At 31.2% G+C, this 17,264-nt stretch overlaps 1 protein-coding gene across 1 annotated transcript; it reads right to left on the bottom strand.

The window, feature by feature from the left end:
* Positions 1 to 937, bottom strand: LOC100244287 (uncharacterized). Its single transcript, XM_002278097.4, has 2 exons — positions 571 to 937; positions 1 to 382 (listed from the first exon to the last, which is right to left on the bottom strand). Exons 1-2 carry the CDS (start codon positions 812 to 814, stop codon positions 180 to 182), a joined length of 447 nt encoding a protein of 148 aa, XP_002278133.1. The 5' UTR covers positions 815 to 937; the 3' UTR covers positions 1 to 179.
* Positions 938 to 17,264: the final 16,327 nt, after the last annotated feature.

Raw genomic sequence — 17,264 nt, 5'->3', positions numbered from 1 at the left:
TGAAAAATTTTAAGGATGTGCTTGATAGAAATGTTAACAAAAATTAAAGAGGAAAATAGTCAATGGTAAAGAAATTGTACTATAAAGAAATGCAAAGGAAAATGAATGAAGAACACTAAACTTGGTGAGGGAAAGAGCAATTTTCCCCCTTGGCAATCATGAAAGTAAAATAAAGAGGCTCATTTGGATTTGGATTTGGATTTGGCCTTGGTTCGCCTGAGAGCTTTGTGATCTGTAGCTTGCTTCCTTGAATGTTCCAATTCCCCAAAATCCAAGGTAGGCAAGAGGTTGTTTGGGTTAATTTCATCAATTTCATCACCTTCTAGAGTGAGTCCTCTGATTCTTGCTGCAATTGAATCATTTGTTATCCCCACATCTACATCTGCAACCAAAAATTTACAGAAAAAAAAACCCAAAATAAATAAATAATTAAAAAGCAAAATAATCATTATTTAAAAAAGAAAAAGGAAAAATAATCATGATTTTTTTAAATGAAAAAAAGAAAAAGAAAAAATATGTATAACATGGAGAATAAGAATTAATAATTCAGGAAAGAAGATCAGGATGTACCTGGATTGGAGAAAACCCAAAGAATAATGGCACAAAGGAGGAGCACAAAAGGGATAACATGAACAGCATTCTCTGCAAATTTGATACGTGATCTCTCCTTCTTGGCCATCTCGGAGACCGGATCGTAAACCGGGAGCTCTTCATTGGAGACTGACACTCTCAGTCCGGGGGACTTCGAAGATGGGGATCCCACATTGATGTTGTAGTCCTCAGCAACTCGGGTGGAGCTCAAGGATCTGTACATTTCCTTTCTTGTTTTCTTGTCGGAAAATGGTGGTTTAGGACACAGGGACAATAAAATAGAGCCTAGGTTACGGGTTGAAAGAGTGTGTTCAATGAAAACGGCTTAGATTTGGGAGAGTCTGTTTTTGTTGGTTTTGACTGGACAATTAACCTTTTTTTTCCTTTCGGTTTTTGTTGGGTTTTTTTTATTTTTTTTTTCATTTTGTTTTCTATATGTTTTTATTTTATTTTTATTTTTTTTGTGAGCATCTTCGTGAATTAGAAAAGGGATTTGGAAACATCCAAATATTCCAAAGTTTTAAAGTTTATTTATTCTACTAGGCCCAATATCTTGATAACATGCATTTTTTAGAGATCCAATGCTTGAATTGATTTTTCAATCCAGTAATAATATCATTCTATCATATGGGTTTATAAGAGAAATCAATTATCCTTATCATACCCTTGTAAGATGAAGCTCCTATCGGAGATTCTAATCTTGGACCGAAGAAGAAGAAAGTGCATGTGAGGAAGCGGTTTGGTGAGTGCATCAACAAGTTGATCTTGTGATGAAACATGAGTGACACATAGAACTCAACTTTGAACTTAATTTGTCCCAAATAAAGTGAAAGTGAAAGTCAATGGCCACGTGTTTTATTCTAGAATGAAAAATCGGATTAGAGCACAGATGTGTAGCACCAACATTATCACAATAGATGATAGGAGGAGTTGGAAGATGAACACCAAGTTTGAATAAAAGAGAACATATCAAAGGAAAATACACAAAGAAAGGAGATAAAAAAGGTTAACATTTACTGCCATCTCTACAAATTTGAATCAAGATTTCTCCTTTTTGGTCATATAAAAAATTGGCACCTCTTCCTTATGGTTTAGGAAAGGGACAATAATGTAGAGCCCATGTATTCAATGAAACTTCTTTGATATAGGAGAGGTTTTAACCTTCTAACTTTAATTTGTCTCACACATGTCTAATTTCTCTTTTAAGTTAAACACATAGTAACAATTGAAGTAAAAGTTCTAAACGTATACTACAGATGAGTTCAATGCGTATAGTAACCATTGAAGTTAAAGTTCCAAACATATGGTATAGATGAGTTCAATATATAGTAACAATTGAAGTAATATATATAGAATATTCAGAATGAAAATTCTACATGAAACGTTTATATTGAGGGTTTTCATAAGATGAATTAATTTGGATTTCTTTGATAAGATTTTTGGAAGTACTTTAATTGCTTACCAATAAATTTTTTTTTTCTATTAAACTCTTTTTAGTGTTGAAGTACTTTATTTAAAAATTATATAAGCAAATTAAAAAAAAAAAAAAATCTACTCACATTTGAGTAAAGTATCAAATATATAGTAGCACCACATTAGCTATTGACGTGATATGAACTTCATCTCAAATTACAACATGTGAATTTTAACGAATTTTAATTTACTGTTAAAATAGTAAGATATAGTACTACAAGAAAATTTAGAAACAAATTAAAGGGGTGTTTGGTGAAACTTAATACTTATTACTTAATGATTTAAGTTGACTTTAAATTAAAATATACTTAAATTGTTAACTTAAAATTTGTTACTTAATTTTTACTTTAAAAATTAAGATTATTTGATAAAATTAATTTAAAATTTATTCTAAATTACCAAATTGATATATTTTATATTAATAAATTATAACTAGGGTAAATGAGGTAAAGTAACAATGGAGGCAGTGAAATAGCAAAAAAGATCGTGGAGGTAAATAAAGCAAATGGGGTAAAATAAAATAAAATGAAGATATAGACTTAAGAATAAGTTAATTTTTTTAACTTATCATGATTTTAAGTTGTTTTTTATTTTATGACATATCATTAAGTTATCTTACTAAACATATTTAATTTAGTTAATGACTTAAATTAAGTTATCAAGTCAGTTATTAAGTTATTTTATTAAACACCCTTTAAGTATAGGTTTGGATAGGTTTCCTATTTTTTTGTTTTTAAAACAAAAAATAGTAATAAATATAAACTTTTACATTGAAAAAGCAATAATTTTTTAAAAAATTTAAAAAACATTGAACTAACAAAAATTTCTACTACCTAAAGTTTTAAAAAAAATTAAGTGATTTTTAAAAATATAAGGTCATAGCTATCAACCAAATTTCAACTACCTAATTTTTATTTTTATAAAGATTTTTATTTTTAAAACAAAAAAGAAGTATAATATTAATGTTAGGAATAACTAAACAAAATTGAATCATTTAGATGGTGTTTGTTTTTTGACTGAATAGAAAAAACCAAATTATTTGGCTTTTTCTATTCAGCTAAAAGTAACTCATCGACATCAACTAACATAATTAAACATATTTAACTCATTGACATCAACATAATTATTAAGTACATAATTAAATGTACTTTGATTATATTTTTTATATTTTCATTACACTTGTCATACCAAGTCACAACATTCAAACCTCGATGACATTATTGCATTTTACATGCTTTACATTTATTTTATACTTTAGTAATATTTTTTAGTAACTATATCACATTTTTCTTAACTAATTTAGTTCTATTTTTGCACCTTAGTATCTTGATGATATATTTAGTCTTTTTAATATTTTTAACACTTGAAAATTTTTATCTTTCAAGTATTAAAAAAGTTGGAAACACAACTATATGTCATTTAGTGGGGGTAACAAAAACAAACTACAACTACATACCTTAATGGGGGTAAAAAACCAAGATGTAGTTATAAGAACCATTTGTTGCATTCTACTTATGGCCACAACTAATGCTTGACCTTGTATTCATGGTCATACTAGCAACTGCCGATATAAGATATAGTTGCACCACCTATAGCCACACTCAATGGTGCTCTGCTTGGTGTGCTACCATAGGCTACAGTCACATCATTTATAGCCTAATGAGGCTCACTAGCCATTGTTATAAGCCATTTTTCCTATAGTGTACTTAGGACACTTTTTTTTGTATCTTGGTCGTATTTTTCATACCTAAGTCACATTATATGTAACTTAGTATCTAGGTCACTTTTTTTGTACCTAAGTCATCTTTTTTCACACATTAATATTTAGATCACATTCTTTGTATCTAGATCACTTTTTCATATTTTAATATCTAGGTGTGGACCCCGTATTTTGCACATGCGCTCCCATTCGATGGCAAACTTGCTTTTTTTAAATAAAAAAAAATTATTTTTAGAAAAGACTTGGAGTCGTCACTTATTTTTGTTTTATTTTTTAAAGGAAAAACAAAATAAGAAAGAAAACCCTAAGTGTGATTCCTTATTTGAAAAAGACAGTCCGTGGAAAATAGAGACGGGTCTGAGGATCAGGTTACTTATCAGGAAGTTATGGTAAAAGACTGTAGCACCCCTTTGAGTCCTTAAAAAAATAGGTCTTTACTAAATAAGATGAGACAAACATAACAATCAACTCGGAGACCGATGGATTCCAAAATGATCATACACTAGAATCCAATCATGTATAGAGAATAGATAGAGTGAGAATGAAAGCATACCTTAACCGCAAACAATAATGCGCTATCATGAAATGGAGTTAGTACACAGTAATGAATACAAGCTATATCACCTGTGTCACAAAATGGAGCAAAACCCATCAAGACAAGTTATGTGTTTCACTTAAATCATTTTTAAAGAAAATAAAATAGATGTCGGGCCCCCACCAAAGCCCAATTTATTTTTGTTTGAATTAATTCTACTAATTCCATGATTTTTGAAATTATAGAATTGCATTCATGCTTATTGAAAAATCAAGAGAAGCAAAATTATTTTAAAATCAAAGAAAATTTGTAAAATTGCATGCCAGAATGAGAATGGCAGCAAGCTTATTAAAATCGAGATTTTTGGTGACCCTAAACCTTAAAAGAAGGAAAAGAAATTGAGTACTTAAAATTATTTGAAAAAAATTAAAGTGGTGTGAAAATTATTTGAAAACTGGGGCTTTGAAAGTGAGGATGAAAAATCAAGAAGGTGAAGACATGTGGCCTTTAGAACTTACATGCTGAAGGCGACCATGCATGGTTGCAGAAATGGGCCCAAGGTCAGTGAGACTGCACTATGGGGATTGGTGGTGCTACTGGATAATGCTTTGAGACTAGCTTTTTGGAGAGTTGGGGGAACCACTTAAGAAAGGCATAATTGAAAGGCAAGGGAGCTTCTTTGAGTCGTTTTTTTTTTTTTATGTTATTCAGCTCACTTTCTCATCCATGAGTTGATTAAGCTTCTGATCTAAAACCCATGCACTGCCTTTACTCACACTATCTTCCTCAAACCATATTTTGGAAGCCATTTGCACCTAGTTCAACTAATTCTGTGTGATATCTGTTAAACTTAGTGCCTTTAGAAAGCAACCAGCTTAGCATGCTACACAACTACTTCTCGAGGAGGTGCTCAATTCGTTTAAATAGTAAGGATGTTTTCCCAAATATTTTGGGAGTCATGAAGGGATTTCCCATCAATTAGCTCACTGTCTTCGATCAAAGTCATCACACATTCAGCAGCATGATCATTTAAGATACTTATGGTGAACATCGGTGTCAAGTTGCTTGTCGTCTTTGGTGAATGCAACAAACCTCTTGTCATTGGAAGACTGCTATAACTGAGCTAGAGCATAGACCTTACTAATTAGACTCACCAAATAGCACACTTTGGCATGTCAGCGTGGACCCATTCTCGAGCTGCTATGATTATCCTGAAGTTTATTTCTAGTAACTCGCTACAAGGCTATGCAAAAATTGAGTAATTGATTGGAATGCAAAGATAGGTATTCAGTGCATGGAATCTTGAATAACGTTCATTGATGCTCATAACCAGTTCTGATCCATGTAGAAGATTATCTAATTTGCTCTTATTTAGCGTTTTTTTCTTCCCGGAGCTCCATGGAATTCTCATTGTCATGTCCATTCTCATCATTTTCCTTGTTCTCGTCTTCATTTTGGTTCCTTCGCTTTTTCATTAAGCTACTCATGATCAGGATCCCTGCTTCAGTGGACTATTCAGAACTGTTATATTCAAATAATGCAACCTCTTTTAGATAGCATTGTAATGACCGGGCATTTTAGGTCACGTTAGAATTTCTAGTTTGAAAAGTCTTCTATTGAACGGTAGTTGAAAAGTAAAAAAAAAAAAGTGATTGGAGAACACGTGTTAATTTTGGATTAGCGGAATTCGAAATATTTTGTTGGTCAATTAAGCGAGTTGAATTTTTTGTGTCATGTCAGCTTTATAGTAGAAAATTTCTTAGGATCGTAGAAATTGAAAATTTCTGAAAACAAAAAGCGAAAACGAAAAAAAATGAAAAATGAATTAATTAAAATTAACTAAAACTAATTAAGTAAAAAATAAATTAATTTGTTTAATAATAAATTGGAGAAAATTAAATTTTTTGGGATGGTGTTTGTTAATTTATTTTGTGTGTTATTAAAAAAAATGAAAATGAAGTGAAATGGAAAATGAATTAATGAAAGAAATGGAAATGAATTGAAAAAGAAAAACAAAGGAAACAAATAGGGTTAAAGCTTTTTGAGTGGTGTTTGGGTCGTGGGCCACTTATGGTTGGGGGGCTATAGAAACAAAAGGAAGAAGAATGTGAAAAGGGAAGGAAAAAAAAATGAGAAAAATGGAAGGGGCAGGGAGCTCGTGCAAGAGAGAAAAAAATTCCGTCATTCTTTGGTCTGTCGTTTGGACAGCCAAACGAGCTTTGTTTTGCATGGAATTTTGAGGAAGAGTTCTACTCGACGCGAGGAACGTTTCTATGATGGCTGATTTTGTTTTCAACAATCCGATTAGTAGACCTATAGTAGGGAAACTTAACCCTAAAACTTTAATTAAATATTTTTTTTCTTGAAAAAAAATTATAAATTTTGTTGTTAGGAGTTAAATAGGTACTATTAGTGATATAGGAAATTTTATTGGATGATATGGGAATATTTTTGGAAATTTGGTGATGATAGGAAATTTTTTTTGGTTGATAAATGATTGTATTTGGGTTGTTAAAATTAATGGGATTGTTGAGAATAAATGAAATTGTGGTATAAATTATAATTTATTGATATGTGGATTTTTGATAATTTATTGGAATATTTTTGGTAATTTTATTATGGAAAAATAATTATATTTGATTATTAGAATTATTGGAGTTGTTGGAAAATTATGGAATTTTGGTATAGATTATGTTTAATTAAGATTTGAATTATTGGAAAAGTTATTTGGTTGCTTTTGGTAATTTTATTGTGGAAAAATAATTATATTTCATTATTGGAATTATTGGAGTTTTTGGAAAATTATTGAATTTTAGTATAATTGTAATTTCAATGATATTTGGATTAGTTGAAAATTTTATGTGATATTTGTGATACTTGTGAATGAGGGTAATTAACCTCATGACATTTCATTTGCATCATGGTTGTGTGAAGGAAAGATAAAAACTGTGAAAAGTGCATGAAATGGAAAAAGAAAGAAAAATAAATAAAATAGTAATGAAAAGTAAAGGCCTATGTGAGGCGAATTAAGAAAGGAGTGAGATCCCTATGATGAAATACCCAAAAATTTACCCCGAGAAGACTCCGAATGGGGAGTGTATTTGGGTACAGACGCGTATCCTTCAGTGAAAGCCCAATAACGACAGTATATTGTATGACTGTGTGTTACATATCCATATGCATTTTATTTAATTTTTGAAAATTATGGAATTGTTATAATTATATAAATTAAAATATGTGGGTTGATCAATGCTAGTGGAATGTTTCTTTTGTGTCCACTTGGAACTTAGTAATCCCAATCAACCCCTTGGGTGTAAGGCACCCTACTAAGCAATGTGGAATGTTCACCCCTTCCTTTTTACATTTTTTTAAATGCAGATGTGACTCCCGAGGATCCACAGGTGGGCCAAGGAGGACATCAGGATGCCCTAGGAGATCTTGGAGCAGCCCAATGAATTGTAATGTATTTGTTATGTTGGCTATTTTGGGACTTGTATTGGGAATTAGTGTATTCATGTTTATTTCCTTTTATATTTTTTATTTTTTTTATTTTATGATATTTAAAACTTATGCTTTTAATTTAAATTAATGAAAATATTACAATTTTAAATAAATTCTTGATTTTAAAATGAGTTTTTTTTATTTTAAAATGAATTTTAAAATTTTAAAATTTAAATTTAAATTATGATTTTAATTTTAATTTATAATTTGAAACTAATTTTCTAATTTTCAAATAAAATTTTAATTTTTAAATAATATATAATTTTTTTTTTTATCTTTATAATTGTTTTAAATTTTAATAATTTATAAATTATATATTTATGACATCATCGGTTCGACTGCGGTTCGACCAATGAACCGTGAACCGATAACTTTTCCGGTTCAATGACCGATTTGGTTTTGAAAACATTGGTTTTGGTTCACTGCCAACGTGGATTAGGAGGAACCCTTAGGGTCAAACCTTTGACCTAGGGTCATGGGCCAAATTTTGAGTCGCCAGGAATTTGGGTCGTGACAAGCACCATCCCAACTCTATCTTCAAATGTCTTTTGTAATACAAGTGTTTCCTTCCTAGAAAATCATTTAATAATCCAAATTTCCCTGCCTTTTTCCCATCCAAGTAATAGTTATTTGCATGTTCTTGACATGCAAATCCTTCTCACCGTTGATGGAAATCATCATGCAGTTGTGGGCTTAGAAAATAGGGTATCTAGAGGTGGCCATGCATGCACCGAAGTGGTCATGCATGCAGGTTGCATGCACATGGAAAAAAATGGGAAGGAGCTTGTGGGAAATGAGTGGTGGAATGAGTGGTGGTGGTAGTAGGTTGGATGAGTGTGAGGGGTGATTGGTGGGTATGATGATGGGGAACAAATTGATGGTGGTAAGTATGGTATGAGTTTGGTGAATGTGAAGAATAGGGACTAATGGGTATGAAGTTTGGCAATGCACATAAGAATTCATGCATGTTAGGGATGAATGAAAAGAAATTTGTTGGAGGGTGAGTGGTGGAACAAAGGTGAAAGGTACACGAGCTCAAGAAAACTAACCCACCAAAAAGGTGGCATCATTGTCTTCAACTACTTCTTCTGTGCCATCACCCTAGCCAAGTCCTCCACCGCCACCTTGATCACATTAGTTTGAACACTGGTATCAATAGCATGCCGACTAATACGATATATTCCAACTGTTACCTTTGTTACACCCATAGGATTTGGCATTAGCAACTTTAGAGGAGATGAAATAGTTGCAATCAATGGAGCACTAATGACAGAAGACACTTAGCCACTAGACAGAAGGCATCATGTACTGGAAATCCTACTTATTTAGGCTTTCACATGATAAAGACCCTTCAAATGATAATTCAAAATCTAATGACTTCTACCAAAGTAACGTTAATTATTCCCATCTTAACATATGACATACTAATGCAAGATGAGAACGAGGCCCTGTGCATGGGCACTCTGTTAGAACCGAGGATGTTGTCTTGCAACTATGTGACAGGGGATTTTTTTGGTCAAAACAACATATTGATTGTGATGCTCAGATATAGCAGTTCAAGTTCCTTCATATCGAGCCTCCAACCTATCAAATCTGGAAGTCATTTGAAACCTATTATACTTGCTACCACACCTCAGAACCTCCAATATTTTGAAATGAGAGTTGAAACTGAAAGTCTCCTCTTCAACAAGGTATTTTAGGTTGTCTACTCACTACTCTTTCTTCTTATTTTCACGCACTCTCCCATCAGCTCTGTTTCAGCCTTCCCAGATTCTCAGCTCACTATCTCTCTCAAAAATTGATTCTCTTCAAACAACTCTCCCTCCTCGAGATCAACTCATCATCTTTCAATCACACCCATGAATAGCTTACCACCTCTCTTCTGTGAACTTTTCTTTCTTGTTGTTTTCTCTACTCTTTCTCATTTTCCACATCTCATGGAGAGTCCTTTCAAAAATGTCTCAGTTGTTGCTCATCCATGGTCTTCTCCATCTCCTCATTTCCCCCCATTCCCTGCAACTTTTTCCTTTCTCTTGCTGTCTAAGCACCTTAAAAAAATAACATAGATAAGTCCTAGAGTTGTTGAAATATTTGAAGGCTTTTCGGATCAATTCTGCTCTTTGATGACATTTAAATCTTGAGGATATGCATTGTTAGCCCAAGGGTTCTCCTAATCGGGTTTTGATGATAACAAACCATGATTAAGTAACTAATTGGTTTAATGTTTAAGAATATCAGGTATAAACTTGAAAATTCATCAAATGACCAAATTGATACAAGATCAAGACGCTTGGAAGACTTGAGATCATAGGAAACTAATGTAAGATGAATGCATGAGTGCACTTAGGATTTTCTTGCATCTTAGAAAACTCGGTTTATTCTTTAAAACATCGACTTCATTAAAACCCGAGTTTTTAACTAATCTACCTTAGGCAAAATGTTTCAAAATTGGCTTAATAATTTACCTAAAGACCTTGCCTAAGTGTTAGAAAAGAAAGGAATCAAAAAATAGGTTTTTCAGGGCCAAAAAGGCTCAACTGGTCGAGGCTATGGCCAACCAGTCAACCGGTTGAGGAACCGGTTGACTGGTTGAGGTCATCCGGTCGAGGACCGGTCGAGGAAGGTTAAAAACCTTCTCTCTCTCTTCCATTAGCCTTCTTTTCCCAGTCGAGGTGATTCCTTTACCAGTCAAAGTCCGATCGAGGTCCGGTTGAGGCAACTGTAACCTATCATGCATTAAATGCTCCAACGGCTAGTGAACCGGTCGACCCCTAGCTCGACCGAACGAGGTTGCCTTTTGCTGATTTTGACTCCCGAGCTTAGAAACCTATAAATTGAGAGCTCCACTTTATTTATTGATAAGAGAACAATTGCATTCAAAGCCTACCTACCTATTCTTGATCAAAAAGTTCTCATTTCTTTCATTGTGCATTAAATCACCACTTGCATATCCTTTAGTGCACTCTTGTTTGTCATCTTAGCTTTGTCTTGTATTTGAGTCATCTTTAAGCTAGGTTGAGTGATTATATCTTGTAACAATCCGAGTGTTAAAGCCTTCAAGAGGGTTGAATCTTGAAGAGGTTGTGTAAGAGCCCATTGGAGTCGGAATCCAAGTGTAAGAAGATTGGAAGCTTGGTTGAAGCTTCAAGTTAGTAGAACCCTCACTCGGTTAGGAGTTTGAGGAGAGTGGACGTAGGCAAGGAAGTGCCAAACCATTATAAACCCGAGTTTGATTTCTCTAAACTCTATCTCTTTACTTTGCTTATAATTTGTTTAAATTTGTTGTGATTGAAAAGTTTTTTAAACACCCAATTCACACCCCCTCCCTCTCCCCCCCCCCCCCCCCCCCCCCCCTTTTGGGTGTTTTTCTTAACTAAGCATAGCCTTTGTTTTCTCATGCATCATTATAGGAATTCATAACCATACCCGGATCCTCTTCCTCACAGCCCATGCTTTGAACAAGATCCAAAAACAAAGGATAGCCACGACAAAGAAGAAACCATGGAAATAGAGCATGAAAGAAAACAAATAAAGATATCATCGAATGAGGCTCCACTTCGTGAGTTATCAATGAGCCTTCTGATTAGGTGAAAAAGACCATGTCAAATACAACTATTGACATGATTCTTGGGTATTTCATAGTAGAGGCAAAGCAAAGTAAGATTAACAATGGCAAATATGGGTTATGGATCATATTTCAACAAGCAACAAGTGGCCTTCATTATCCACCCCAAACAAACCAAGAAATATTCAAATATCAGTATGAAACGTAGATGAACGATAAGAAGACAAATTAACTAATAAATCTGTTACATTCATACCTAGGAAAGTTCTTTTCCAATAAGGTTTTACTTAGTTTCAAGCGCTTTGTGTCCTATTCCAAAGCCAAGGAAACCAGTGAGCCAGCTAATCCATCCGTCTCTGCTCTCTAAACCTCATAATATACCTCTATACCTCCCTCTCTAACTTTCTCTCTCAATTTCTTTTCCTCTCTGTTTTCACTATCTCCTCTCCAATGATTTCCTCTCTCAAACTGCTCACTCCCTAAAAAAAAAAAGCTTTCCCAACTCTAAAAAAATGTTCTCATCTACTCGCTCAAGCTCTATTTCTTATTCACCCAAAATGCTCTGTTTTCCCTCATTCTCTTTTTTTTTTCCTTTTTTCTATGAACTTATTCTTTCTTCCTCAAGCTACCTCCCTTGCTTGCAAACTTTCTTCTCTCCCAAACTTCCTAAAACTTTTTTCTCTCTTCCTAAGCCCCCAACGACATGCAGAATCCCTTTCCACGTGTCACCTTCTCTATGGCCTACCTTCTTTCTCTCTCTAACCAACCCAAAAAGAGGAAAAAAAAAAAACCACATTTTGCAGAATATTCCTCCAGCTATTGGTCTCTCATTCCCCTTTATGAGAATATCTCTACCCTTCGGTCCAAAAGAAGGCCTCTACTCTCCGGTCCACCAAGAGGGGTCTACACTAGGTCACATTCTTTTTAATCTATTTTCATTCTTTGTATTTAGATTATATTTTTAATACTTTTTTATTTTTTAAATCACTCTGCAATTTTATTTTATTCTTGTAAAATTTCCTAGATTTAGGTGAAAAATAAAATATTACTTTCATATTACGAATGGATAAAAATATAACAAACAATAATAAAATATTCTTCCTACAAAAATATAAAATAATCTTCAGATTAGTAACTCAATTTTTATAAATTTATTAATAAATGAATCATATTTTAAACTTATATTATTTATTTAGTGATATTAAGTGGTTTCCGTTTTTGAAAAATCTTTTATAGTACTGAATGCTATACTAAAATTTTGTATTATGATAAATTTGTATTGTGATTAATCTTCTTATTTTGAGAATTTTGGAAGATTTGGGTTGATGTGACATTCTTTTTAATAATTTATATTTATATCTATCTTCTTATAGTTAATTTATTAGATTATGGGCTCTTCCTTTCACGTAGATCAATAAAACTTTGTTTTCTATATTTATAGAATTACTTTACTTATTTACCGATTGTTCTCTTTACCAATACCTTTCTTTTTATTTATTTATTTATTTACTGAATGGTGGAGATTCAATTGCCAAATCCAATGGTTGATAATGATCCTACCATACCTCTTTGGTATGGTAGAATTTTTCTATCAATTAATATTTATGCATGTACTAGCTAGTAAGCTTTTTACATTCTCCAAGCTTCTACTAACTACTTTATATCACTTTTCCATAATATTTTTAAGGTATTTGTATAGTATAAAGCTCTAAATTGCTTGTATAAGTGCATTTTTTGCTTATTAAGTATTTTTTTAAAAAAACTAATATAAACAAGTAGATATCAATAATCCTTCATCTGAAGTATTCTAAAAAGCTCTTCTCTACATTAATATATCATTGGAAAATTGGTTGAGAGAATAAATGAAACAATCTCTGAAGATGCTCGATCACCATATAATCCTTACTCCTTAGGATGCACCTTCATCTATAAACTCTCTGATGGTCATCTTCTCATAATTGTTATCATAAAGGCCTTAAAAGCAATGACATTATATAATATTTTGATTTCATCATACATGATATTAGTTACACTTTACTATTATACTTTTACATTATGATACATTTGAGCATTATGGCTTGTCACTTGTATTATATATAATTTGAGTTTATTGAAAGTTTCATAAAAGATTCAAGTCATGAGTCCCTTATAATTTGAGAGTTTAAACCCTCTATTTTGTCCCTATAGCACATGATGTTGATTATATTTAGTGCCCACACTTCATTCCCTTACATAGTATGTACATAGGATCCTCTTCGACTCTTCTGTTCTTTGCACTCCTTAGTGGTCCACATGTTACTTGGCTTTGACATTGACATTGACTTTTAAGCCACTTCTTGAGGGTTTTTTGGATCCATGGCATGACTTTAGTAGCATCCTAGGTTTACCTTTTTTTTTGTTTTTTTCTTTTCTTCTTTGGGGTTCTTAAGGCTCATTTTAAGAATGTTTTTATGAGCCTTAACTTGGGTTTATTGCCTTTTTGGAGTTGGGTTTGGTTTAAGAGGATCTTTTAAAGAGATTTGAGCTTTGAAGAAAACGAGGACAAGTGTCCAAATCTCCACTATTCCTTACCCTATGCAAAATGATCTTAGAAGGCTCATTTATGGAGGATTTTTTGGCATTTTTTAAAGGAAACTCTACGACACTTTGAAGATAGGAAGAAATTTGTAACTTGGAAAAGAAGATATGCTTACTAAAAGCTAAATGTTTGAACTTATAAGGAGGAATCTTGGTAAGTTTGTTTTGATTTCATTTTTTTCTTTTTAGTTTTAGTTTACTTGCATTTTCTTTTTATTCTAGAGATGATATGCATATTGGGGAGGTCACACACTTGATTATTGGATATTTTGTTCTTCATTTATGAAGTTTCTTCTTCTTTTATTCACTTTGTTCATCTTAATCATTTAAAAAAATTCTTAATCTCTCAAATAATTGGTTGTACAATGGGTTTTGATGCTTTAATTAATCTGGTTTTGTTCTCTTTTGGGTTATTTTACTCTTCGGTCTTCATGCTTGTTGATCAAATCATGAAATGAGGCTTTATTTGGATTTGAAATTTTTTTTTTTCTCTTTTGGAGATTTTGTTTTTTCTCCTTCATTTTAATGGTTTTTGAAATTTTTTTTGATTGATTTTAAAATCAAATTTGAGAGCCACAAAGTGTTGGTTTATAATTTGACACTTTAAGTGGTTCTCATATTTGTTTTCTATCATCACTTATTTAAAAAAAAAAAAGTGTTTTGTTTTATTCTTAAATAGACATTTATTTTAATAGTGAAAATAAAAACATTTTGTTGAAAATGTTTTAATTTTTAAAAGTAAAAATAGACATATTTAAAACAAGATGAACAAAGTAATATTTATTTTTCTAGAATTAAAAGTATTTTTAATAAATATTTGATAATAGTTCTTAAAAAATATGTTTTTTTATATATACACCGCACCTATGACCTCCAATCATAAATAAATGGGATTCACTATTTTCCTACTTAGTGTTTTTCTACTTTAATAATTATATGATACTTTACTATTGAGTTGAATGTGATCAAGTCCCAAAATAGTAACAATATAAAAATTGCCATATACCTTTATATATTAACACGTTTGTCCTAGTGGCCCATTATTACTTTGCTATAATTTGGTTATTCTCATGTGTCTTTCAAATGTTGGCTAGTCTTAGGTCTTTCAAATGTATATGCATGTTTATTTTGTTAAAAAATTTCTCAATAATTTTTGCATGATGTTGCAATATAAACCCATAATTGCCTATCTTACTTTTAACTATTTCAATTTTGGTATAATTCAAATTTTTACCTAAAATTTTTAAGGATGGGAGAAAAGAATTATTATTTTTATATTTTAAGATATTGGAGGGATTTAAAAAAACATGTTGTCTAGCAAAAAAAATGAGATACTAGAAAATTGAGAAATTGTAAATTTCATTTTTGTTCACATCTCAAGGGTAATAATTTGTTTTCGACCTATTACACATGTTATCACTTCATTATCTCTTGCATCTTCCAATCGAAAAGTTGTATTTAAAATTATTTAAAAATGAAATAATTCCTTATATATATATAAATTATCAATGTATTGGTTGGGGACAAAATAGTATTAAGTCATATTTATATGAAAAAGTTTAGTTCAATATATTTGTTAGTGTTGGATTGAACGAGATAATAAAAAGTTGCAAAAGGAAATAATTCCAATAACAATGGATATAATCGTGATGATATTCAATGCAAATAGCCATAGAAATGATGTTAAATGAAATATTCAATGCATATGAAGGTGAAGTTGTTCAAGGAATTAGTTCCTTTAGTCATTCTCAAAATCTAGCCAATGATTAAGGTACTAAGATCAATAATTATTTCTTTGATAAACCAATTTAATAACTTAAAACGACTTAATAACTTAATTTAAGTCATTAAAAAATTAAGTATGTTTGATAAAATAACTTAATGATATGATTTAAAGTCAAAAATAACTTTAAATAATAAGTAAAAATAATTAATTTATTCTTAAGTATACATCTTTATTTTACTTTTTCACCTTCATTTGCATTAATTACCTCTTCGATCTTCTTTGTTATTCAACGACCTCTGCTATTCGTCGACTTCCTTTACCCTAATTATAATTTATGATAATAAATATATAAATTTGATGATTTAGAATAAGTTTTAAGTTAATTTTATCGAAGAACCTTAATCTTTAAAGTAAGAATCAAGTAATAAGTTTTAAGTCAACACCTTAAGTATAATTTAACTTAAAGTTAACTTAAGTCATTAAGTAATAAGTATTAAGTTTTATCAAACACCCCCTTAGCTTATCACTAATTCAACTATGTCCTTTGCTAACTCCTATAATTACTATTTTTTATTAATTAATGTAAGCCAATGTACATGTATATTGTAGGAAAACTTCATATTACCTTTTTGAAATATGTAGGATCCATAAAAAAAAAAATAGTTGTTTCACCTTTTAATTCTTCCTATCCAAATCGTGAATGAAATCACAGTAAAATCAAGAACCACTCCGTTTCACAACACAAAAGTCTTTTACGTTATTTTATTAATTAATCACAAAGTTCTCTCGATCTTTCTTTTCCCAAAGAAAAATAAAAGTGAGAGAGATAGTTTTTATTATTATTATTATTATTGGGTGGTTTTTGGGCAGTTCCAACTACCAGAAACAACTCCTTATTTTTTTTTTTTTTGTTTCGATCGAGATGGGTCAACCCAACTTGGGCATCCACCTTACTTCAACATATATATTTTATACTTATTCATCACCGAAAGGTTAATATTTCCTACAAACAATTCTCTACGCATTATTTTCATATAGCATCAAAGTTTAAATCTACAAGCCTAAAAATCATATCTTTTTCTTTTTCAAACCCAAAGGAAGAACTTCAACTCAATATTCAATCCTTTCATTAATATTCTAGTGTGATTTCAGTCAAGTTAAGCACCACAAAATTTCTCTTATGGTGATATTAGATTCTTCCCTTAGTTCGCAACCTAGGCATGCTAGGAAATATGTTTTGTTCTCGAAAAATAGAAACAAAAGAAAAAAAATGTTAAGAAATTTTTTTTTTCTCATATTTAATTTTATTATGAAAAATAAAAAAGAAAATCAAATATAATTAAAATTATCTTCTTTATATAATGCGACCTAAAATTTATATTCTTTATAATTTAGGTCACATTCTTTATATAAGCACATTTTTTGTACCTTATTATCTAAATTTAGGTCACATTATTAGTACCTTAATACTTAAATCATATTCTTTATACCTTAGTACCTACATCATATTATTTGTACCTAGGTCATATTTTTTGTACTTAAATCACTTTTTTTTTTGTACCTTAATACTTAGTTC

Source organism: Vitis vinifera, chromosome 16 (genome assembly GCF_030704535.1).
Source record: "Vitis vinifera cultivar Pinot Noir 40024 chromosome 16, ASM3070453v1".
Taxonomy (NCBI): domain Eukaryota; kingdom Viridiplantae; phylum Streptophyta; class Magnoliopsida; order Vitales; family Vitaceae; genus Vitis; species Vitis vinifera.
This window is presented reverse-complemented; position numbering and strand designations above follow the sequence as displayed.

What these genes read in the sequence shown, in the direction of transcription:
- LOC100244287 (XM_002278097.4), bottom strand. Translation starts at nt 814, where the DNA reads ATGTACAGATCCTTGAGCTCCACCCGAGTTGCTGAGGACTACAACATC. An exon ending in TTGGGTTTTCTCCAATCCAG is followed by an intron (nt 383 to 570) that starts GTACATCCTGAT and finishes TTTTGGTTGCAG; the next exon opens with ATGTAGATGTGGGGATAACA.